Below are 24139 nucleotides of genomic sequence, written 5' to 3'. Positions count from 1 at the left end.
TGGCCCTGCAGAGGTTAAACATCCACGGCTCTACAACTTCAAGGATCTGATTTGCGCATATCTCGCCACAGATTGTGTACATAGAGTAATGCTGCTCCACAATATCAACAGACTCCACTCCTACATCCTAGATCAGTTTGTGGTGTGACTGAATTTGTCAAGTCAATGTCAAGTTGAGTACAAACCACATTAAACAAACACACACAAGAGGATTCAGGCTTTTGTCTTAACTGTTATTACAACTAAATTTATTTATGAAAAATATACCTTACATGAAACATCTGATACACACATTTATTTTATTCGGTCAGGGCTCTGTAATGTATATTTATAATTCGTATGTCCATGCCTGGCTCTGTGTGTGTGTGTGTCAGTGTGTTGGGATTTTAAACAGTTGGACTAAGTTCAATATATCCTGCTCCTGTAGACCGAGCTCTTCCATCAGCGTGTTCAAATACTCCACTGATGCCGGCGTCTCCAAGGCCTCTCGCACCACAAGAGACACCTCTGACAACCTGAAACACAAAACACACAAAAATGATACACAACTTTTCCACTCATAAATGTAATTACATTTTTGATGTACGTATAAGGACAAACTTCAGCACTGGTTGTCCTACAACTAAAATGTCAGGTCTTCAGTCGATAATGTAAATCTATTATTGAGCTATTTCTTTCTTATTTAAGCCATGTGTTCTGTCACAGGATCCACTTAGCTAAGGCACTGAGTGCTGAGCAGGGTTCATCCTGAAAAACAAAGCAGGTATACTGAGTCACATGAATACTTTTGCTGAGTAAATCGAGTCTTTTAAAAATTGGTCCGTGTCCCTGACTCATGGAGGTTCTAGTTTTCACTCAGAAAAGTTATCCAGACCAACTCAATAAATCTGGCTTTGGGACCAATGCTCACTGCTTAGTGTGTTTACATGCACATTGGTATCCTGGTTTTGATTCTATTTGGAGCATGACAACATAAGAAATTCATATCCTTGTACACATGAACACAACAGTATCCGTGTTTATCATCATCTGTGAACACCTCAGCTACTCATCTCTCTACAGAGACTGTTCAGAAACCTGGATCAGGTGTTTACAAGCTGCAGTATCATACTTTCTCTCACAGTACTCTGAGTAGAATTTCTGGGTTTCTCAAAATCGGGGTAAGGCCTCGTTCAGATTCCTGAAACCAGGATGTGATGTTTACATTCGCAACTCGTACCAAGGATAAAACAAAACCTGATCAAAACCAGGACACTCGGGCACATGCAAACACACTCCATGGTGTCCTGGACCATCCTGTAATATCTTAACTTCATGTAAAAAGCCTTAGAGGTTGAGATTAGGAAAAAAATGCAATCTATATTTTGTTGATTTTTTGGGGGATTGTTGTAAATTCTCATCTACAGTACATCTATTCTTTTTTTTACCTATTGAAAAATGCTTCGCACCCACAACACAGGGCCAGGAAACTGTCACACACTCCACCCTTAGCCAAGTGTGTGTTTTAGCTGTGAGGCTGCCTCTGGCAGTACGTACACAGTAAGTCTTGAGCTTGTAACGTGATGCAGTCTAATACAAAAGCCCTGCAATGATGAATTCTGCCTTCATGAAGGGCTGGTGTTAAGTTTTCAGTGTTTTAGAGTTGCTGAGTTTGCATTGTAGTGAGTGGTGTTTCTGATATTTTGTCTATCCCATTTAGTGTATAAATAATAAAATATAATTAACTGATAAACACTGGCAACTAACCTTATGCCTCTACTAGCAATATGTCTGCAACAACATGAATGATTCCACTTACGTGTGCTTACATCCTTTACTCTCAAGGTATAGAAAAAACATATCACCCATCTCTACACAGCAGTGACTTAATTTATCCAACCACTTGCACAATCTCTAGATTCAACTAAATCAAGCACCTTTAGGACGAGGTAGAAACCGAGTGTGTAAGTCAGCATAGACCAAATCACTATGTAAAGATTGTTTACCTTCAGTTTTAAAGCCACTGTTTGCAACCCCCCATCGATCTCCCCCTCCTCCTCCTCCTCCTCCCTCCCCCACTACCTGTCCTGTCTACCTGTGTGGAGGTGCGCTGCTGGTTAATCTCCGGTTCACCCTGGGGTCTAGTGTTGCAGGGGGGGCATCCATTATTCAGCTGGCCTGAACAATAGAGGCCCGACTAGCTCCGCAGCTGCCATGCAGCAGACAGATAAGACAGCACACCAAATTATTCATGATGGAGGAATGGAAGGATGGAGAAGCTTGAAGTTAAACAGGAACTAATGAAATCATAGAGTACCAATGGGACACGTGACAGAGAGAATAAATGTTTTCAAAAGAGCTGATTATCCCTGATGAAGAAAATGAAAACCAGCTGTTAAAAGTGCATTGATGATAACCCGTCATATGGATCCCTCCAGCCACTGACAACACCAAAACATGCGACGACTACATGTTATTAAGTGGTTCATCAGTTAGATCAAATCTTAAAAATTAGTGGCTTTCAACATGTATCTTACAACATCATCGGAAAACATAATGCACAGATAACAAATCTAGTCTCTTCTTTTTGCCCACACAGGTCGACAGTGTTTTTATTACAACCCAAACTCACAAACTCTTACAAAGCACAACAAAAATTAGGCAAAAGACTTTCAAATTGCAAAGTCCATTACCAGGACTTTACTTCTGCGGCTGAATTATTTTTATGTGATGCATTTTTAGGAAAGAGTTTGCAGTCACAGGGCTCCTTCGCTTTAAGAGTGATAGGTTTTTGGTACGTCAAGCTGCACAACACTTACTGTATTCTTTTGTTAAGTTCAAGAGAGCTCAAGTTCAAGTTATGATACTGAAATAAACTGACCCAGGGCCACTGAGGGAATCATAAATCAGAGGCAGCCGAGCATCAGGTGAAAGTTTTCCCACCCAGGGTAATTTAAAGTGCCCATTTTGGCTGAATGTATACAGAGGAACTAAGTGTGTGTGTGTGTATTTAACTTGAAAGTGTACAGGGCTGCTTGTGTGTGCCTTCTGTCCTGCATCACGGATCTGGAGGGGGCAATCAGGTGGAGATAAGGCCATGAGGCGTCTGTGTGTACTCAGACGGGAGCAGCACGGAACTGTCCCTGAACTACTGGCAACACACACACACACACACACACACACACACACACACACACACACACACACACACACACACACACACACACACACACACACCATATGGCATGGGCTGAACAATGCCACACCATATAGTATTTTGTGAAATGCACCATGAAGCTCTGAAGCTGAAAGTGAATCCGAGTCACAGTTAGGAAAAGTTACTGTTGTCTTTTTGTTTGAGGCACAGGACAGTTCTGTAAAAATGCAACAGAAAATTACAGCAATATATTGTAGTTGTAGTTCCAGTATGAATATTGCAATTATTTTACCTGATCATTTCTTACATAGACTAAAACTGCAGCTTATCCTTCACAAGGTACATGCAGAACACACACACACACACACACACACAGGCAGTGAGTTTGCTGACAGGGTGTATTTCCTGGGAAGCAATAGTCTTTGATTTCCTTGCCATACTTTTTTCTGTCTGTGTCACTACTGTTCTCTATGACTGAGGAGCCAGCTGTCCAGCTGTCAAGGTGCATCCTCTTAATACTAGTGTAACACATCCACACACACACACACACACATGCTGTACTTACAAATGTAGAAGCACCACAGCTATGAGGGTCCACTCTGGAGTTTTATGGATGACGTTGGTGTTAGTGAACCTGTGTTATAGAGAATTAAAAAAACAGGATCGGCAACAGGTCAAAACTGTAGAACAACCTGCCAGTCATAACTTAAAGATTTATGTCATGTAAAGTACTTTGTCTATGTGGTGGAGAGATATGAAAAAACACATATATATCTCTTGATCTGAGCGACCTCCTTTAGGCGTGTGTCAGAAACCACCTCATTCGGACGATAAGTAAACTAGGAAAACAGAATGTGCACAAGCCGGGACCAAACACCACAAACACTGCCTGCAATAGTGCAGTGATGTATGCTGCTGACAGCGCTGTGTATATTCTTTGGCTTCGGCCTCTTGTTAGCAGGGGCCTCTCGACGGCACAAAGAGAATTCCTGGAAGCAGGACTCTGGAGGTGTTACTCTGCTGCCCGTTCGGCTTTTAAATCACTGACACAGTGATTTAAAAGCAATCCTGTTAAAAACATCCTAACCAGCCGATGGGAATACGCAATGTGTCTAAGGCAGGAAACGTTCAACTCAGATAGAGGTTTTAAAATATATTCAGTAAAGCACTATACTGACCACTCCTGGGCAGGGAACACATTTATTGTACATGTATAATGTATACAGAGGTACAGGGACTGTGTGTGCCTCCTGTCCTGCATCACAGGTTGACTGCACTTCCATTATGTAACAAAAGCCACAGTAAAATGTTATAATGTTCCAATAAAAAAAAAAAAACACAATAATAAAAGAGAAGAAAATAATTTTTTTTTTATTCAGCCTTTTTCACAGTAGAAGTTTTGACATGTCACAGGAGGAAAAGCACAGGAGTAAATAATAAAATAAATGAATTCCATTTAGCTGCTTCCTTTTCAGGGTCTTGGTGTTGTGCACGCTGGCTCTCTGTCACACTGTCATGGCTTACTGAGGCATATGAACACAGCCGAGCCACTGCTAATGGTATCAACAACACCTAGCCTTCTCCTACTGTGGCAAGTCAAAATGCCTGCTGTTAAAAAAAGTCAATCAGTGCTTTGTGAAGATTGGCGACATTATGTAATTCCAACATTGCTCCACCTGGCATCGACCTGAGCTCAGGTCTAATTAGCCTAAAGTGGTACAACAACAACAACAAAACATGTAATATTCTATGTACTGTGTGTAACTACAGATCAGCACAGAGTGGAATACACAGTCGATGTTTTGAAGTTTTAGTAAAGTTGCAAAGCATGTCGTGAGAAAATGGGAAAAGGGGCAGAAAGCCCTGTGTACAACCCATCTGGGTTGATGTGTAAGAAATGTACACACCAAAAATTACCACAGTATTTAAATGTGTAATGACACGTCAAAAAGTGAATATGCATAATGAATGTGGTGAGGCAGAAGGCATCTTTCACAGCCGACACTGTGACTTGTCAAAACAGAAGAAGTGCAGGCGTTACTTGAAGATAATGGCAGCTCTGTTGCATATTGAAGCATTCCAGTAAGTGAGCTTGCAGAATAGATTACAGCCATAATTAAGGTTATGTACTACACATGTGCTCTTCCAGCTATGACATGACAAAATGTCTGCAGTGAAAAAGGTCTATAAACAGTTAATAAAACTCCTGGTGATGTTGTGTTTCATACCTACCTGTAGGGGGCACCAGAGTTCTTCACCAATCCGCCCCTCAGTGTTGTGGAATTGAAGTAAAATTAATTTGCTCATTGTAAGTTTATCACTCACTTCTCTTAGAATATTACAGTGGTCTTAAGCAGAGAAGCTGCATGTTAAGTTGATGCTGGCAGGGAGTTATAGATGGTCACAGGTCACACTGGATGATGATTTGTTATCTGTCTATGCTGCACAGCTCTACTTCTATATTTCATTGAGCGTGTGAGATTCAGTAAGGCAAAATATTATGAGAACAGCACAATATGTGTGAGCACAGTGAGAAACGACGGTGTATGGGAATTTGTGTTGAGTGAGTTTGTGCTATACTGACCTGAACGTCCTGACCAGGCTGTTCAGGTCAGTGGAGATGTCACTCATGGTGAGACGCAGCGGACCCACAATGTTTCTGAGACTACACAACACAAAGATGAAAAGACGAGGGACACAGAGTTAGACATACAACAGAAAAACTGTCATTTTTACAGTAAATAAATTTGTGCTATTAAGGCAAGCTGAAAGGGTTTCAATTACAGTTACAGTTAAGTTACAATTAATACAGTTACAGTTGCAATTAATGCTGGACATATGAGCTTAAGTTAATTTGCGCAGTGTTTATTGAGCCAATACATAGTCCTGTAACTGAAAGTGCTTCAAAAGGTGTTAATAAGCACGTAACTTAATAAATTGTGACAAACACACAAATGAAATGCAGTTGATGCACAAAGCTGAAAGAGTCACACACATAAAGCACAGACACACACACACCAGCTGGTGAGCTTCTCCACTGTGATTCGTTTCTGGATGAGTTGCTGGGCATTAGAGTCAACCAGCGGCAGAACTGGGTCCACCACGCCCTGGTCCTGGACAGTCACCTGGTGGGACGAAAAACAAGATGCAGAAGTGTTGGTGAGCAAACCGCAGCCCATAAACACAGTTAGTACTAAACCAATAAACTTTATTTACACGTTATATTTTCAATATAGTGCCTCCATGTGGCCAATGGCTCTTACAAGTCCATTCATGACCCTCCTCTCTTTTTTAACTTTTTCCTCTACTTCCTCCCTCCTTCACCCACCTGGTTTCCATTCGGGGCCTCTGACTCCTCAGGCAGAATCCACGTCCCTTTATAAAACTCCCTGACTCTGAGCTCCAGATGCTGGGTCTCCTTCCTCAACGTCTCATAGTCTGGAGCTGCAGCTGTCGGCTTCTTCAGGACATCACCATCCTCCACTGTCACCTCATCCTCAAGGTCATCTTCATCCAGCTCCTCCTCTCTGTCATCGTCCTCTTCCTCTTTTACATCAGCAAATGAAGAGCTTAGTGAACAGTTAGCACCGTACAGGAACTTCAAGGTCTCATCAGTGCCCCATTCTTTCAGGGTTCTTCTCAAGCACTCGAGGAGATTCTGCCGGACAGAGTCAGGTCTGGGTGCAGCAGTATGGTTCTTGAGTAGGTCTCGTAGCCCTGCCGCCCCTTTCTTGCTCATACCCACCCTGGTGATGCTAAGTCCTGGCTGGGCAGACACGGTCGTGTTTTGGCTGTTCAGATCAGTAGTGGCTCGTGTTGAAGAAGAGAGACATTTGGTTTCTGTTGGGGGTTTTGAGTCAGTAAGTGGAGGAGAGGTGATTGGTGTAGTGTGTCCTGCCTGTGCAGGTGTTAAGTCAACGGGCAGGGAAACAGTGTGAGAGACTGTCTCAGACAAACTGCACAAATTCAGCTTAGCTGTAGCCTCTTCCACACGGGCTTCTTCAGGCAAGTCTTTCTCCTCTGGTGCTGCCAGGTCAGTATTTATTATGTGCAGCTGCTCAGCATCAGTTCTAACATCGGTTTTACATGCATGTGACACTTTCCTTTGCATATCTTCTTTCATTTTTCCCTCCCTCTCTGTATCCTGACTTTGGTGATGCTCGATCTCCTCTTTTTCTCCTCTTCCCTCTCCGCTCTGTTTCTTTCTCCTCTGCATCTTCTCTCGCTCTCCTTTCTCGTCTCCATCTCTGCGTTTAGGCAGGTCACCCCAGTGCACCCTGGGTCCCTGCTGCCGGGAGACCACGCTGGAGACAAAATCCTGCTCTTGTTCCACATCGCTGCTGTCGCTGTGGCTGCCTGCGGGATAATGCTGCTGAGAGCTGTGAGGGTACTCAGGCTGAGCAGCCAGTGGGTTCTCGATGTCCTCTTCTTGGAGACACCTCTCTGACAGCAGCACCTCCTCACCAGAGCTCCCACTGAAGACGCATGTGTAAGGCTGAATTAGTAAATCTATTATAAAGCCAATGTTACACTTAGAACATCTAAAAATAGTGTGAATAGAATCAGCTCTGCAACAAATCTCAGATATATTATTATTATAAAATATGCACTTTGTATTATGTAATTAAAACACTGAAGCTAGCACATACCTGTCTCCTTTCTTCATCAGTTTAATTTGTGGAGGGCTGTAAGTGATTAGAGAAGTGAACACGTGACCTTAATATGTAGAAGATGAATGTATTCAATGATCAGTTCATAGTTGTGGTTCAGGGATGAGACAGGGAGCAGTATACCTCTCATGCTGCCTGAGCCAAAGAGGTGTCTTTGATATTTGTAGCTCAAACTCTTTGGAGGCTGTGTAGCAGAAGTTACTACAAAAACACTAGACATAAAACAGAAAGGTTGAAAATGAATTATTGCATGTTTCTCACATATATGTGTATGTGTTTATTTTAACACGGAGCAGCACTTACCTTGCGCTCTGTAATGTCATACACTTTATTGGTCTTAGTAGAAATTTTATACTGCTGAGTTGGGATCTGTAAAGCAAACAATAGAACTCAGATATGATAAAACAGATTATAAAGCATGAAGCATAACAACATCTACCTCACACAAAGGATCATAAAGACTGATACAGAGAGTCTTACCTTGCCCAGGTTATTAGGACATATGGGGTAACCACACAGTTTAGCAATGGATCTCTCTTCCACAGCATCTTTGTAATTAGCTGGAGTGATGAATTTTGCCTGTGAAGAAAGGAGACAGGCTGAACACAACGTCTATACTGCTTTAAAGATGAATATCCAGAGTCTCAGAGCCTGTGCTGGAGGTTAACCTGGTCCCCCTTCCCAAATAAAAGCTAAGCTCATCTGAGATCAGATGATACATACACAGTCAACCAGGAAGTCTTCAGCCACACTGTCCTCCAGGAGACGCTCCACTATCTTCAGAGCTCTTCTCTCAAGCTCCAGCTTCTCCCTCAGCTTCTCTTTCACCACCTCTCTCCTGACAACATATAGTACAAACTCTTGAAGAAGTGCTGACATTGTTTTTATATTTACTTGCCATGTATTACTACAATTATCACTAGAAAATTGATAATTAATTGAATATTAAACAAGCATACACCCGTCTTAAAAGTATTAGTGTGAAATAGCGAATTAGCTTGAATCAATACTAATATACAATACAAATGTGCCCCTTCACACCTTCTTGCTTCTTCTTCCGCGGTCAGTGCTTTGACACGTTTTCCAACTGTCACAAAAAAGTAAAACAAAACACAGCACGTTTAAAATGCTATCAAGAGAACTGAAAAATGTTTCCCTCTGAAGAAAAGTCACTGTGGCGTGGAAAAGAACAGCTTTTTACTTAACAGGGAGTGAGCCACTACATACACCAGTATATGTTCAACATTAAAACCACTTTAACGTTAGCGTGAATGTCTGACTTCGTTCTGAAGACTGGTGGAGAGTTAACATGTTTGAAAACCTTAATATTGGTATGAGAAAACCAAATTCTGAGTGGAAACTAACCTTTTTTGGAGGTTTTCGAGGACGCCCCACTCCTTCGCCTCTCCTCCGTCTCCATGCTGTTTCCTGTTTTCTACGTTTTCAACTTTGACCGTTGACGTATTTACGTCTACGGCAAGCCCGAACGGACAATCCGGTCGTTAGCTCTCAGGTCAGGTAGCGTGGTAGTTTTCACCGGGCTGTTTGGGGGCATGTACCGTCGGTGGGTATCTGCATCAGTATTGTCCTGTTTGACACGAATATAGCCACCGACAGTGCGTACTGTTGGCGCCTGTGTTTGGCTATATTTGTTAGCAAGAAAAGCTCTATGTTCAGTCTAACCGTGAAGCTAATTGTAAATTATAAGACTAGCATTCATTCAGCTCCCCTCTGTTTACAGCAGGCTGTCCACCCCACAAAGGCTCATCTGATCTTAACCTTAATGCAACCCACATGTCCGCACATATAAGTGATGGTACAGATCATGTACAGCCAGCTAGTTGTTGGAGTAGACCCTCTTGAATTAGGAAATGCTTGATGATCAAGTATTATGGTGTGCGTTTGTTGTTGTTTTTTTTTTTTACATGAAATGTCCTGTTTGTTTTGGAGGATTGCTGTGTGAAAACAAACCTCACTCAAAGACAGCAGGGATGGCTCTGGAGCAGCTCAGTGATGTGGTCCAGAGATGCGTGAGTCTACCACCCATCAGTACCACATTTCTCCGTCTTTCTAGGGTTCTCCATAAACATCTTAACACAATCAGTGGACTTATAGCGTTCAAGTGATACAAACAAAATGCCTTTTTTCCTGGAAATGATTAAAATGATGAATCAGAATGAATTTTCTGTAGATCCACTAATTAGTTTTAATTCCCTGACTTCAGTGAAATGTGTATATTTTCTCTTTTACACAGCAAGCGCTCCCTGATGACAAATACACCACTGAGGATTACGACGTCTTCACGATTGCTGGGCGGACCTGCATCGAGGAGGGAAACAGCGCGCAGGTCCTCAGTATTATCCTGGATGAAAAGAATCAGGTACATTGATCAAAGTTGACCTTTCAGCATGTACACTGGTTTATAAATGTGCACCGTCTTACTCTACGTAACACTCCTTTATCCCTCTTTCTGTAGGACGTGGTGAGATGTATGGGTTGGAATTTGCTGCCTCCCCTGATTCAGGTTTTGCTCAAGAAAGAAGACCAGAACCTTCCTCAATGCCTGGCCATTTTCAACCACCTGCTAAAGGTCAGCTCATCTGCTCCTCAGATGCTTCACAGCATCACAGAATGGATAGTGGTCTAGTACTATCCAAAATACCACTTTAGAAATTTAGCAGTGTGTAGATGCTGAATATCTTGGATGTTGGGATTAAACTGTCCTTTAAAGGGAGAGCTTTGGTTTTTCAGACCTGCAGGCCCAAGGAGCTGCTGATTGGCCTGTTGGAGCAGCTGGAGCAGGATGACCCTGACACCATAGCAGAAAGTCTCCATCTGCTGCTGAACCCTCTACAGAAAGGTAGAGAATATTTCTTTAAATATGCACTCACAACATACTTGTGATCAGGTGTTAACTCATATGGAGCCATTTTAATTCTTTCACCTTCTCCATCACCTGTCTCTTCCTTTCAGTGCTGCTGTGTCTGGGCAGCCGTAAGGCCTCATCCCTGGGCATGGCCCTGTCCTCTGTGCTGGACCAGGTGGCCAAACTGCCTCTACCTCACACCAAGGACCAAGAGGAGGATGACGTCTTCTCATTTTGCCGCTGCTGCACTGACTTGATAGACTTTGTCAGACCTTTTGTCCACGAGGTCAGGCAAAACCTCATGAGCAGCAAAGAGCTGAGAGAGAGCACGAACAAGATAGTGGGAGGACAGGACACTGATAAAGAGGACGAACTGCGGACAGAACTGCTGAAGTTGTGAGTGAGAAATTTGAAATTTGAAGTGTTTCACAAAATATCAGCCTGCATGTTATCTCACGTTACATAATAATAAGGAGCTGTATGAATCTCGGTTGTGGCCTCCAGGTTAAATCAGTGTCTTTTCTTGTCCTGCAGCTGTATGAAGACTCTGAACCACCCTTTGCTGGAGGTGCAACTCAAGGATCCTGACACTCTGGCCGTGTCTCCCCTCAGGAATTTTGCCACAGAGATTCTAGTATGCAATCTTTAAACATCACAGGAACTGAAAGAGCTGACATCGTCCCGTAACTTTAGCACAGATGTTGTGGTGGGTCATGTGTGTTTTTTTTGTTGTTGTACAGAATACCCTCAGTGCTATCGGAGAGTCCCTAGCTGGTCTCGTGTACCAGCCTCTGCTGAAGAGAAAACAGGTGCCAGGCTTTCTGGAGGAGGAGGTGCGATATCCTAAAGAGTCACTGGCCAGCCTGGCTCACCTGGTGTTCGTCCATCACCTGGCTGCAGATACATTTCCCAGTGTTTTCAAGTAAGTTAGAGAAAATATCTAGGATAATAGAGCACTGGGAAATAATACGGTATGAGTTTCTTCTGTTTGAATGCAGTGGGTGTTTCATTCTCCTAACTCCCTCTGTGTCTTTCCAGTCCTGTGTTCTCTCTTCGGTGTAACATGGAGCACATCTGCCTCCTCCTGTCCAGGTGAATATACTGTATGGCACAATGTTACAATACTTCTGTACTGTGCTGTTGCAGCTTTTTGCTGTTTCTTTGTGTGTTTGCTAAAACATACAAAGAGTTATTTGGCACAGTCTCAGGGAAAAAAAAGATGAGCATTTTTTCCTAAATCAAGTTTCCTTTACACATTGAAATCAAAACCACATGATGTAATGGTTAAAACATTTAGCCACTACTCACACACCATGTAGCTCAGATTTTAAATGGAGCATTTACAACATGCATATCTGCGAAGGTACAATGCTAACTTGGACTGCCATACTGAGTAAATACAGTTAGATGTTGTGTATTTGAGGTAGACACAATAGAATCTATTTTTGATTTATTTATTTTTTGTCAGAACTGAGGAGACCAGGATTCAGAAAGGACTGGTGAGTCATCCTGAAACACTCAATGAAAGATAATGGTTGTTTTCATCGTTGTGACATTCTGGATTTTGGTTTTGTGTTTTCCAAATTTTTGAGAATTCACATATATTTATTAAATAAATAAATAATAGTAGAACTGTATTCTAAAATGTACTTGCCTGTTTTCAAGTCTTGCAAACCAGTAGCCTTTGGCGACAAACAGAACCTTAAAAACTGATTTCCATGCTCTTCTTGACTGAGGATCCTCGTAACAATTTGAATAAGCAGTTTTTCCTCCGCAGACGTACTTCACACAATGAAAATCAGTGGGTTTAAAGCTTGACCTGAAACCTGAAAGACGACAATCTGTAGCCACAGTAGCAGCCCTACGAGGCCGTAATGTTCACTGAACGTCATGAAAATTTGATGGGTGGATGAAAAGCAGAGAGAACTTTGCTGTTCCTTGACCTTTACCACTAGTGGGCCAAACAAACAAGGTTTTGCCTGAGGATGGTACCAGAATGAAGGTCATGTTTTACCTGTATCTGAGGAGTTCATCCTCTGTACAGCAGGCATTTTAGGACATCTCAGACTCAGTTGGAACCTTTAGTTTGATGGATGTGTGTTTCCCATCACACAGGAGCTGTATGAGAAGAGTCTGGTGCGGGTAGTGGATGGCAGTCTGCCTGCAGATCTGTTGGAGATCAAAAGCTTCCTCTCAGTCCCTCAGGTGAACCCAGTTATTGACTCAGGTTATTTGTGAACGCCTCAGCTTTTACTCTGCTGTGATTCCTATAAAGTGCATCACTCTCACTTATTAATTTCAATGTTTATTTTCAGAACTTAGTGAAGGTTATGACGATATGTCCAAAGCATGATTTGGTAAGTCTTAACATTTGGAGACTAATGTTATTTTGTGCAAATTGTGTTTTATAAAGCATATTTATGAAGTTGTCAGTGTAATGCCATAGATCATGGACTTAACACTGACTTTTTTCTAATTTTGTGGTGATTGTAGCTTTGAAATGAATACACATTTTTCAACAGAGAACTAAAGGTCTGAAGGTGTTCCAGATGAGCATTGATAAATTTGATACTGAAGCCAAGTACAATTTTTTCCAGTAAGCTTCCACCTTTCCTCCTTGAAATTTATCAAAAGTGTCTCTCTCTCTGTTCTACCCTTCAGAATAATGACTTTTATCGGCCATCTTGTTTCAGGTACATGTTGAAGACCAGTAATCACTCAGGTGTCGAAGGCTACATCATCAAAAACATTAAGACTCAGATAGACGTTGCTCTGCAGGTGAGTTGTCACTTTAAAAATTTAAACTTTGTTGCCATTTCACAGGTCTTGGTGCAGTAACTAAGAGCTAAGTGGCAGCGTAAAGTTTGTCTTTGTCTCTCTCTGTCCTCAGCCAGCTAACAGCAACACCTGGTTTGAGGGGGTTCACCTGCTCCCTCTGCTGCGTAAGGTTCTCAGTCTCCCAGACGGTCCAGAGACCGACCTCCTTCAGTACCTGGACAGGTCAGCACACACATGCTGTAACACTCCATCCATCCATTTCCTAAGCTGCTGATCCTGCACAGGGGGCTGGAGCCTGTACCAGCATGCTCTAGGCAAGAGGCAGGGTACATAAGCAAGGCACTGATCAAGATCACCGAATCTGGTCAGAAGACCAACATGTAATACTGTTAAAGGAAAATGTCAAAGCCAGAGGGAGCTTCTTTCTCTATGCTGCAAGAGAGAATATTATTTTAGACAAACATATAAATAAACAATCTTGATATGGATCCTTTAGATTTGTCTTTTTTTTATAGCATTGTGACCAAGACACTTACTGAGTAGAGCATTTTATATTTGAAAAATAAAGTGTCAGTGCTCTCTGGTGGAAACAGAATGTAATGTTGAATCTGTTTCAAGATTACCTCAGACCTAGTCTGGCATCTCTGTGCTTAATCTCTTGCTTTGTATTACTTATCACGGCCAACAAATATTATTTATGTTACTATCATATTGCAGATATCAGTTTATCTGCAATAATACAATATTGGCCAATAAACTGGTCTAGCTCTAGTTGAAAACTTTAGAAATAACTAGTAAATGGATCATGACCAACTTCCAGAATTAGGTTTTATGCCTACTTTTCTGTGTTGTTTTCTTCAGGGTTATGGAGTCTCTGAACCTGCTACGTTACCTGGTCATCAGAGACAAAGTGACAGAGAACCAGGTGAGTGCACCCTTCAGTCTTACAGCAGTGTAGGAGCGTTGATCTGTTTCACACCTGAGCGACACAATGACTCAACATAGCATTAGTGGCTGTTTTATAAGATCTTGAGGTCATGGATGGATTACTGAATGGGTCTACCCAGCACAGGTTCGGGCCCCCTGGAACAAGTATATGACCTGATACAACATGACCACAAAGAGATGCACAACTACCATAGATGCAATGCAAGTGAAGATAGACTCAACGGGAAGAGGAGGCTTTTACATGTCTGTGCACAAGCAGCCATTGTCCCATAACCTGTCTATGTTTGAGGTGAATGAAATGTCTCCAGCGCTGCTCAAAACATTGAACATGACATTTGAAAACTCACAAACAAATGCCATTTACCTCTATTCACCTACAGCTTTCTGTTTCCCATCGTACATCGGTACCGGCTCGATCCAGCCAGTTAAACCCAGCCTTATCTTAACCACACTCATCGTGTTTTTTTTTTTCTGCTGCTGTTCTGATCTTGCAGACTGGGATCTGGACAGAGCTGTACAAAATAGAGGATACGTTCATGAAGCCCCTGCGTGTTGGGCTGAACATGTCAAGGGCCCACTACGAGAGGGAGCTGCACAACACCATGGAGACCAAGAAGGGCAAGGTCAAAGGTCAGACTGAAACTTTCTTATTTACACTGACACTTATGTCTACTTCAGTTCCACCTTTCTCAAACAACTCATCAGCTTCTTTGTAAACACTGTGCATACCCAGACCCGACACTAAATAACCTATGACAGTCCTTTTTTTCTATCCACCTGCACTAAATGCACAATGTGGAGGAAATGTTCTGACAGCATCTGTGTGTTTTCCACAGAGGAGTCAGTGCTCTCTGTGTCCGTTGGTGATGAGAAGCTGCCCAACATGACGTCAGAGTCACAGATTCAGGTCAGCACCATTGTTTCATATTCACTTGATAATTAAATTTCATCGTGTGTTTGTGCAGCTGTAACAAAGAGCACAGCGATGACCTGATTCAATTTTAACGTGTCATCTCAGGCTCTGCACTCTGCCCTGCACACGTTTGACATGATCGAGAGCGTGTTGGTGCGGATAGAGGAGCTCATCGATGTGAAGGATCATCTTTAGACTGAGTTTAAGTTCGACCGGCAGACAGCCTCACCTGTCTCAGGACACACAAGACAAAAAAGCCTTTAACTGTTCTGTTGATTTTGAAGTAAATCAGCTGTGGATGCATCAGTTTAACAATGCAACTGCTTGTTTTTTGTTTTTTTTATTATTATATATATACTTCAATTTGTTGTCAGCAGGTCTGCTGAGTATTTAGAATTAAGTATAATTGTGAAATGTTTTAAGCCGTGTCTATGAAACAAACCAAATAATGGCTGGGAAGTTTGTATTACGTCTGTAAGACATTTTCAAACTTTTGTACACAAAAAGTTTAATTAAAGTTCTGTGTGATATTTTCTATGGTAAAAACCATACATTGTAGTTTTGTTGTATTCTGGATATGGCATCATTATTTTTTAAAGGCTTTGTTAAATCTGTTTCTATTAGCAATTTCTATTTACATTCCACTCGATTCATATTCATTCCACTCGTTACAATTCTCCTAAATTTGATTTTTGTCCCAGTGTGCACAAGAACTGAACTAAAACTGTTGGACTACACACTGTAAACAACAGCCAACGCTTAGTTTTTTGGTTTTATTAGAAAATCTAATACACTGTACATTAGAAAGTACAGCGAGCCAGACGGTTCATTTTTCAGTGGTATAAATTAACACAGATGAAACAGCATCATCCATACTTACATACATAAAATACAGATGGAATTCAAACACACCTTCAGATTAAAAGCCCTTTCATGCTGCACACAATGGTAATGAGCTGGTATGGTATCTTGTCTACATTTAAAACTGTTGATCCATTTACATAACAGCCAATTTAATGTCTAAAGTCAATCCTAGAGCCCTTTAAAATGCCCATGTAAAACTTTCCACAAAGATTTACCAGATCTCTGTTGCCTTCTTCAGGTAATGTCTCCTCACAAGGACAATGGAAGTTCATTATACTCCAATGTACTGAAATGACTCTGTCTAACACACTTTTCCATACCTGAACCGCATCCTGAAGCCAAGCAGCTTTGTGATGTTGACATGAGACTCCTCGTTCAGTCACAGGTCTTTGAACAGCGGGTGCTGCAGTGCCTGAGCAGCTGTGATCCTGGTGGCGGGGTTCAAGTCTAACAACCGGTCCAGCAAGTTATAGGCTTCATCGGGGACTCTGTCCCAGCCCCGCTCATCGTCCTCCACCTTGCAGCCTGCCTCAGAGGAGGTTTCTTTGCTGACTGAATGTTCCTGATGGTTTGTGAGGTTAGATGAGGGAGGCGGAGGAGTTTCACCTGCTCCATCTTTATGTTGCTTTGATGGTCTTTCAGTGGGACGGTGTGTGGGTGTATCATCTTGGATTTTTTGATGGCGGGTGGCTGTGGAGCCTCTGCTGTCCCCAGGGAGTGGTGTGACTTCATCATCTGGTGATGGTCTTCGTCCTCTAAGTGTATCGCACAGTGTTCTGAGATCTTGCCGAGGTAGCTCCCGACTGCACACCACCGCCTTACCTGAAAATGGGTTCCAACCAAACACCAAAGTTTACAGTCTGCACAGAGACTTACAAACGTGTCAATGTAGCTGAATTCAGTCCCTCTAAATTGTTGACTTACTTTAACTATGATGATAAATGGTTTTACTGGATTAATGACAATGCAGAAGTGGGGGCGTCTGAAGTATGAAAAAATATTAACACCCACCAAATGACTTGGCGGCCTGGATGGTTTCTCTGGAGCCTCGTATGGTCATGATCTGAGTGAGAGCGATCAGGTCGTCACTGGCTTTGAAGAACGGGTAACGACCACTGAGCAGCGAGAGGAAGATCACACCTGCTGACCACATGTCTATGGCTACAGTGCAGGGCAATAAGACAGGGGACGGTGCAAGAGTGAACATTAGTGACAGTGACAAGAGTACACTTTTGCCTTTGTGAGTCAGCAGTAGTAGAGGAGTATGAGTGGAGGCATGAGGAGTGAACAATATTCGCTATGTGAGAGTACATATTTGTGTTGTTATTGATCAAGTATACCAATAAAGGTTTGAGAAACTGACCTGTCCCTTGGTTGGGACACTTGGTGAGGACCTCAGGTGCTCTGAAGCCTGGGGTCCCAGCCCTGGGTGCCACCTGCTGCTTCCTTCGGTCAAAGGAACAACACACAAAAGGAAAATCAAATATCAAGTACTTCACACTACAACTTTGGATTTGTAGTGTTTTAAAGTGAGTGGCTTGTGACAAGAATTTTATTCTATACATGCCAGTGTTTCAGTGTTATGTTTTTTGTTACCTTGACATGCAGATATTACAGACACGGTCGGTCAGGTAGCAGTTACAGGTGAGGCTCTGCTGTACAGTTCTCTGAGGTTTCTGACTGCTGCTCTGGGTCCTGACAGGCAGAGGCCCCCGGCTGGCTGAGGAGTACCTTCGGTTGGCTGGGTCCTCTGTTTTGATGAGCTTTACCACCTAAACAAAGACACGGGTGAAAGATGAGGTGTTATAAAGCAAAAATATATGACAACATTGAGAAAAAAAAAAAACACTGTAATGCAATGGGTGCAAAATTTTCTTGTTTTTTTTGTCAGATAAACATACATAACCACACTGACATGTTTAAATGCTCATCAGATAAATGTTTAATGAGTCCTGGAGTCTTTGGTCTAATCAACTCACTTCCATGACTTGAAAAGGAAAAGACTGACTTACTTCTGTCTTAATGGCAGCTTGTTTGGTGGTGGAGGGAGCTGGAGTGCAGCTGTTCAGGTTCTTCTCTCCAAACACAGGCCGTGGCACTTTGCATAGCGCTGTCAAATCCTAGAGAAAACAAACGTGGATGGAAGAATTTAGCTAAAACCAACACATTAGCGCAAAGAAAACAGAACACACAGCAATGCACAGACACCTCCATCCAAGAAACCTTTAGCCCAATACCCAATTCACTTTTAATTACATAAAAATACTGAATAATTCTGCTCTTTCCAGACAAAGAAAAGACCCAGAGAGACCAGAGGATGTAAAAATAAAATATCGACTTAGTGCACCTTTGTGTGTTTTGTGCGAGAAGTGGAGGAGGTGGCGGTGGTGGTGACAGAACGTGCTTTTCTAATTAGTGCTTTCCGAGAGGCTGAGGAAGATGTGGCAGTGATGGTAGTAGTGGAGGAAGAAGAGGAAGAACGTGGCAGGGCCGTGGATTGACGTGGGGGCAGAGGTAGTGAGGTTGAGGCTGTGGTGATGGTGGTAGTTTTGGGATGGATTCTAGGTGGTGCTTTGCTCCGCTGTGTGGTGTCCTGTTTCCCTCCACCTTTCTGCGATGGCCTCTGCCTCACCACCTTCAGCAGCTCGATCTGGGTGTCCGCTGTTCCCTGAGCCAGGCCGAAGTCCACCAGGGCATACCTACGCATGCATTTAAAAAACAGGGAAACTAATAAATGCTTCATTTGTTATATGCCTAATCTGCATTTCCAAAGTTAAAATAAGCGGAGCCTGGAACCATTAACCAAATGTGCTGCTAAAATAGACGGTTTTGCTCAACATCTCATCAGCACTTTTATTATCCAGAGAGATGCAACTACTCACATTTCGTTTTTCCTGTTGTAGAGGAAATTGTTTGGTTTGATGTCACGGTGAATGATACCAAACTGGTGGATGTGTCTCAGAGCTTTCAACAGGTGGTAGATGTACAGACGGACCTCTTCAAAGGTCAGCGAGCCGATGATGTCCTGGTTAAGCAAACATAAAAATGGCAACTATACCAAGAGAACTAGTACCTGATTAATAAATTGCAGACTGAATTTTTGACAATGCACATACCACAATAGCTTGATGCTCCATATAGGGCATGACAATCACCACATGGTCCTCCTTCCGGAAGCAGTACGTCACCCCCATCACATTCTCTCTTCCTCTGAAAACAGAAAAAGACGCATTGGGACAACAGAACTTATTTCAGTATGCTCCGTGATTTCTCTCCAAGTGATGCCAATCTTCAGTCGGTCACTTCCAAAAATCATAACGAAAACACTCAAAATAAATGCACAAGCATATTTTCAAATGAGTGTGCTTCCTGCTGTCTTGCCAAACCAGCCATCAATGTATTGACGCGCGTAGGTTTAGTTGAATCATGCAATGCCAGACAAATGAGGAACCCACGCACTGATTTGTTACGGCATAAATATAACATTTAAGGAAGGAAGCTAGAATTTGCTATGATACAAAAGAGTTCTTTGATTCACAATTTCTGAATTTGTGAGCACACAACTGATCTAACTCTCTAACTGCAGCACAAACAGTAGGTCTTTGAGAGTGTGAATTTCCCCTAGGGGAAGAATAAAGTATTTATCTGTCTATCTATATATCTAAACAGCCAAAAAGAACCAAAATCAGGAAGAAGATCTGGAGAAAGAAACATTTACTGGGCAGAACTGCAGGAAAACTGAACAATAAACTCCCATAAGACTTTTAAACTAATTGCCAAAAGATTTATTCTAGAATATGTTATTTGTATAACAATCATCTAATGCTCATTTTTAGAACAAATAAAAGAATAAAAGCAAAAACAGTAAAACATAAAGTATAATGTGATCAAGAGTTTAAAAGAACTGAAACGCTGGATTAAAAAACGAACAGGATCAACAATACATGAAGCAAAATCTGTTCATCTATTTTAATGTCATGATGTGTGAAGAATTTGAATTATAAGTTCATAAAGGCTGTTTGAAAGTCTACAGGCAGAGAGAAATATATTGTATTTCACTTTATAAAAGCACAATAGTATTTAGACTCACCCAGCAACAGTGAGACACTGAAGCTCAGCAGCAATGCGTGTAGGATGGCTGGTTGGGATGAGGTGCTTCAGGGCGAACATCTCTCTACTCCCATCCCGCATCTGAGCCTCACCCAGGTACACTGAGCTGAATGTACCTGATGCACACATGCACGTCATGAACATATTACTTCTTCTGCTCCAATAAATCCAGTGAGGTGAACGAGTGAGTAAGTGTATTAAATCTTAAACAACAGTCTCTCTTCAGCAGACTGTATATAAACTCCAAAAGCGTGGATAAAGCTATGCATAGCACGTACCTTCTCCAATTTTGTCTATGATGCGGAAAACCTTTGCCAGCTGAGGAACAGCTTTATAGAGGGACTCAATGTCCATCTCCACATCCCCTGGAAGAAAACAGAAAAATAATGACGTACAACATGTTACTTTGAATCCTGCACGGCATTTTCCTCTGCTCAGATCAGCCAAGAACAGTATTGGTTGGTGTACAGGCTGCAGTGAGAAGAAAGGTGATAGCTGTACAGGGATACTGTTATTACAGGCTTACCTCTAAGACAATGATTATTTTGTTATTCGAGGCATACCTCTACATTTTTAAAAAATCCAGTGTGACAAATATTGGCAGAAAATAGAATGTCACAGACCTACAAATATTGCTTTTCAACTTTATATTCGTCAAAATATTAATATACTCGTGGATCTGTACTCAAATGTTAATCATATTTCTTTCTTTTTGTCTCTTTCACATCACAGTTAAGTCATAGAGAGTCAAACTCACTCGAGACTTTGCTTTTCCTGTGACCTCTGTTAGATTTGATAATGCATCCATCTGTGCTGATGCCCTCAGTGCAGACAGGAGACAAGTCCATCTGCAAAACAGAAAGAAACTGTAATGGCCTAGAAATGTTAAGGACAAAAAAACTGAAATGTTTTTCATGTGTATATATTATATCATTAAATTTATAATATATCTTCATGAGTACCATTCAGGTAGATTAGATTAGCCACTGCCAAACAAGCTTTAAGAAGAAACGATTAGTTATAAAGCGCATGCAGAGCTATATCCACTTCATAATGTGAACTACCTGATTAAAGTGCCAGATGGATCAGAAGTAAATACAGCAGTTGCTAACCTATCTAAGCGCTGTTAGTACTGTCATTTCAGCTAATCTACAAAGCTACAGCTGCCTACAGTCTGTCAAGCTAGCTAACTACAGCTCGTGTAAAAACAAACTCACCGCTTTAGTTGGTCGTAAAGTGCAAGTTTCTCAAAAGAGCATTTCTCAAAAGCGCAATATAGTCATGAGCTTATTCTCCGTCGGTGAAAATTATTAAATATCATTAAATATCCAAATCTCACTCCGTCTACGGCTAAATAAACTTGATTGTTCCGACTCTGAGTAAAGCTTTTCCGCCAGCAACAAACTCCGCGCTAAAAGTGACGTCACACATCTCGCGTTACATTAGCGCAAATCACGTGTGTCAAGTTGGCGCCGGGTGCTTCTTCTTCATTTTACGGTATTATGGCGAGTGGCAAGCAAAGTGGTCACTACAGACTGTGGTGGCAACCCGCGTTTAGGTGCATGACCGCCACCTACTATGTTGGAGTGTGGACCGGAGTGCATAAAACAGCCTGTGACACAGGAAAAGCTGCTTGACATGGGAGAGTTGTCAGCTGATGTGGTTCACCAACCCCTTCCACACTGTAAATGTTGGCCCATGTACTCATTCTGTAGCCCCCTTCCAACATCCACCCTGCCATCTCAATGCAAATTCATCATAGAGCATCTTAATCAGTTTTATTCTGTTGCATTTTCAAAGAGAATGAAAAGGCTATTTCTCCACAAAGATTATTCATGAGATAAAAATGTGCTTTAAACAAAAACTTATCTGATCTCTGAAATGCTGTTGAGTGCATCTGCCTTTTTGCCTTTTTGAAATCATTCCTTTACTCAACTACATAGTTTTGAGTCTAGTGTGACTTCATTGGCCTGAATTCAGTTCAATACACCTATCATCTATGTGCTGATTTGATAATAGCAACTATTGTGAAAATGGAGCCAAGGTATTGCTTAAGGTAATGTTCAATTACTGGTGACTTAACAATTGTACTTACAATTATCTCCATTTTTTACTCAAGCCAGCATTAAGATAGAAAAGCTCATCTTTTTTCATATCTGGCAGTGTTATCTGCAGTCGTGTCATCTTGTTCAAACTCTTCCTTGAAACTGCAGTGAAATATTTTAAATCCAAGGTTCCATATTTTTTCATAGCTTCACTTTTTCATCAAATAGAAATGTTCTGCACAAATTAAATCTGAAATTTGTGGTGTCTTTTGGAAATCTGTGCTGTCTGCAAGAACTTATGCCAGTTTGCCATTCAATTTAGAAAACGTAAACTTATAACGATATAAAAAAAAATCAAATGTACTAATAAAGATTACAACTTAGGCAGAATAATGCAGAGTCAACTATGACTAACAGCATTAAGCAGCAATAAACCACACTATGTCATGTAAGTACAGCAGGGGTGCGTCTGGGATGGACAGATGATGTATTCAGAACTGCATCAATTCCATTCATCATCTGATGAAATGCTCTGCAACAAGACAGAATCACTTGCCAGGGGTGACTGATAAGTTCATGGCCTAAGGTAGAAGGAATCAATTTTAGAAAACCTAGCACATTTATTTTTCCACATAGTCCCCTCCTATATTTACACACTTAGTCCAGCGGTCGTGGAGCATACGGATGCCTTCTTTGTAGAAGTCGGCATCTTGGACCTCCAGAAAGTGGTCCACAGCAGCAATGACATCATCATCACTGTCAAAATGGCGACCACTGAGCTCAGTCTTCATCTTGGGGAAGAGGTAGTAGTCTGAGGGTGCTAAATCAGGTGAATAGGGCGGGTGTTGGATGAGCTCAAATCTGCATTCCTGGATGGCAGCCATCGCTACTGTGGATGTGTGGGCTGGAGTGTTGTCCTGGTGGAAGAGAACTCCTCTAGTCAGCTTCCCACGCCGAATCTTCTTCATTTTGTCCCGTAGCTTTCTCAAGAGATCAGCGTAGTAGGCCCCTGTAATACTGTGACCCTTTTCCATGTAGTCCACCAGCAGTACTCCCTCTGCATCCCAGAAAACGGAGGCCATCACCTTGCTAGCGGACCTCATTGATTTGGCTTTCTTGGGAGCCGGAGACTCTGGGTGTTTCTGCATCTCTGGTTGGAAGTGGTGGACCCAAGTCTCATCCATGGTTACAAATTGCTGGAGAAATCTCTTGGGATCTGCCTCAAAAATGGCAAGATTGTCCCTTGACATGTTGTGGCGAATCCGCTTCTCATCAGGCCCAAGGAGTTTTGGGACCCAGCGAGCTGACACCTTGGTCATTTGAAGTTCGTTGTGGATAACTGCATGGACTCGTTCTTGGGAGATACCCAGCTCTGAGGCAATGTATCGCTGTGTTATTCGTCGATCCATCAAGATCATGTCATGGATCTTGTCAATGGTCTCCCGTGTGGTGACAGTGACTGGCCTTCCAGGACGGGGATCATCTTCAAGGCTCTCTCTGCCACGTTTGAATTCAGCAGCCCACTTCTTCACCATGCTGTAAGAAGGGGCACCCTCCCTTAGTGTTGCCACCATGTCCTCATGGGCCTCCTTGGGTGATAAGCCCTTGAGACCAAGGTAGCGGATGACTGCACGAAGGCCGATGTTGTCCATCTTCTCAGATAGCACTGACCTGCAATTTTCAATTAGCTGAAACAGAAATAAGAAAGTTATGAACTTCAATTTTACATAATCACTAAAAGACTTGAACTGTACAGATAACAACAGATCATACAATATTGTTAAACAGCATGATAACCTGTAGGTCAAC

At 42.1% G+C, this 24139-nt stretch overlaps 3 protein-coding genes across 4 annotated transcripts; 1 reads left to right on the top strand and 2 right to left on the bottom strand.

Moving 5' to 3' along the window:
• Nucleotides 1–226: 226 nt before the first annotated feature.
• rpap2 (RNA polymerase II associated protein 2) lies at nt 227–9236 on the bottom strand. The gene is made up of 12 exons (XM_041054319.1): nt 9172–9236; nt 8848–8893; nt 8530–8644; nt 8287–8385; nt 8110–8175; nt 7930–8018; nt 7786–7821; nt 6465–7611; nt 6155–6261; nt 5721–5801; nt 3702–3770; nt 227–515 (listed from the first exon to the last, which is right to left on the bottom strand). Exons 1-12 carry the CDS (start codon nt 9224–9226, stop codon nt 371–373), a joined length of 2055 nt encoding a protein of 684 aa, XP_040910253.1. The 5' UTR covers nt 9227–9236; the 3' UTR covers nt 227–370.
• Nucleotides 9237–9287: 51 nt separating this feature from the next.
• glmna (glomulin, FKBP associated protein a) lies at nt 9288–15829 on the top strand. 2 transcript variants are annotated; one of them, XM_041055267.1, is made up of 19 exons: nt 9288–9370; nt 9757–9836; nt 10061–10186; nt 10283–10396; nt 10558–10666; nt 10780–11068; nt 11207–11306; nt 11413–11594; nt 11711–11764; nt 12141–12171; nt 12788–12877; nt 12988–13029; nt 13195–13268; nt 13366–13450; nt 13563–13672; nt 14312–14375; nt 14893–15028; nt 15238–15305; nt 15417–15829. In XM_041055267.1, exons 2-19 carry the CDS (start codon nt 9798–9800, stop codon nt 15504–15506), a joined length of 1803 nt encoding a protein of 600 aa, XP_040911201.1. In that variant the 5' UTR covers nt 9288–9370; nt 9757–9797; the 3' UTR covers nt 15507–15829. The 2 variants fall into 2 exon arrangements, with proteins under 2 accessions (XP_040911201.1, XP_040911200.1); XM_041055266.1 differs by having other exon boundaries at nt 15235–15305.
• Nucleotides 15830–16079: 250 nt separating this feature from the next.
• On the bottom strand, nt 16080–21669 carry cdc7 (cell division cycle 7 homolog (S. cerevisiae)). The gene is made up of 12 exons (XM_041055351.1): nt 21503–21669; nt 21043–21133; nt 20564–20650; nt 20266–20401; nt 19292–19385; nt 19058–19200; nt 18523–18874; nt 18188–18295; nt 17772–17947; nt 17539–17621; nt 17187–17336; nt 16080–16997 (listed from the first exon to the last, which is right to left on the bottom strand). Exons 2-12 carry the CDS (start codon nt 21131–21133, stop codon nt 16555–16557), a joined length of 1863 nt encoding a protein of 620 aa, XP_040911285.1. The 5' UTR covers nt 21503–21669; the 3' UTR covers nt 16080–16554.
• Between the last annotated feature and the right edge of the window lie 2470 nt (nt 21670–24139).

Source organism: Toxotes jaculatrix, chromosome 14 (assembly GCF_017976425.1).
Source record: "Toxotes jaculatrix isolate fToxJac2 chromosome 14, fToxJac2.pri, whole genome shotgun sequence".
Classification (NCBI taxonomy): domain Eukaryota; kingdom Metazoa; phylum Chordata; class Actinopteri; family Toxotidae; genus Toxotes; species Toxotes jaculatrix.
This window is presented reverse-complemented; position numbering and strand designations above follow the sequence as displayed.

Bases quoted from the DNA above. Each gene is read 5' to 3' on its own strand.
- rpap2 (XM_041054319.1), bottom strand. From the start codon at position 9,226: ATGGAGACGGAGGAGAGGCGAAGGAGTGGGGCGTCCTCGAAAACCTCC. The intron at 8,176-8,286 runs GTAAGACTCTCT...TTTGCTTTACAG, and splicing joins GTCCTAATAACCTGGGCAAG to ATCCCAACTCAGCAGTATAA. The intron at 8,019-8,109 runs GTAAGTGCTGCT...TTTTATGTCTAG, and splicing joins ATGACATTACAGAGCGCAAG to TGTTTTTGTAGTAACTTCTG.
- glmna (XM_041055266.1), top strand. From the start codon at position 9,798: ATGGCTCTGGAGCAGCTCAGTGATGTGGTCCAGAGATGC. The intron at 11,307-11,412 runs GTATGCAATCTT...GTTGTTGTACAG, and splicing joins ATTTTGCCACAGAGATTCTA to AATACCCTCAGTGCTATCGG. The intron at 13,030-13,194 runs GTAAGTCTTAAC...ATTTTTCAACAG, and splicing joins TATGTCCAAAGCATGATTTG to AGAACTAAAGGTCTGAAGGT.
- cdc7 (XM_041055351.1), bottom strand. From the start codon at position 21,133: ATGGACTTGTCTCCTGTCTGCACTGAGGGCATCAGCACAGATGGATGC. The intron at 20,651-21,042 runs GTGAGTTTGACT...GTTTTCTTCCAG, and splicing joins CAGGAAAAGCAAAGTCTCGA to GGGATGTGGAGATGGACATT. The intron at 18,875-19,057 runs GTGAGTAGTTGC...ATGCATGCGTAG, and splicing joins TACAACAGGAAAAACGAAAT to GTATGCCCTGGTGGACTTCG.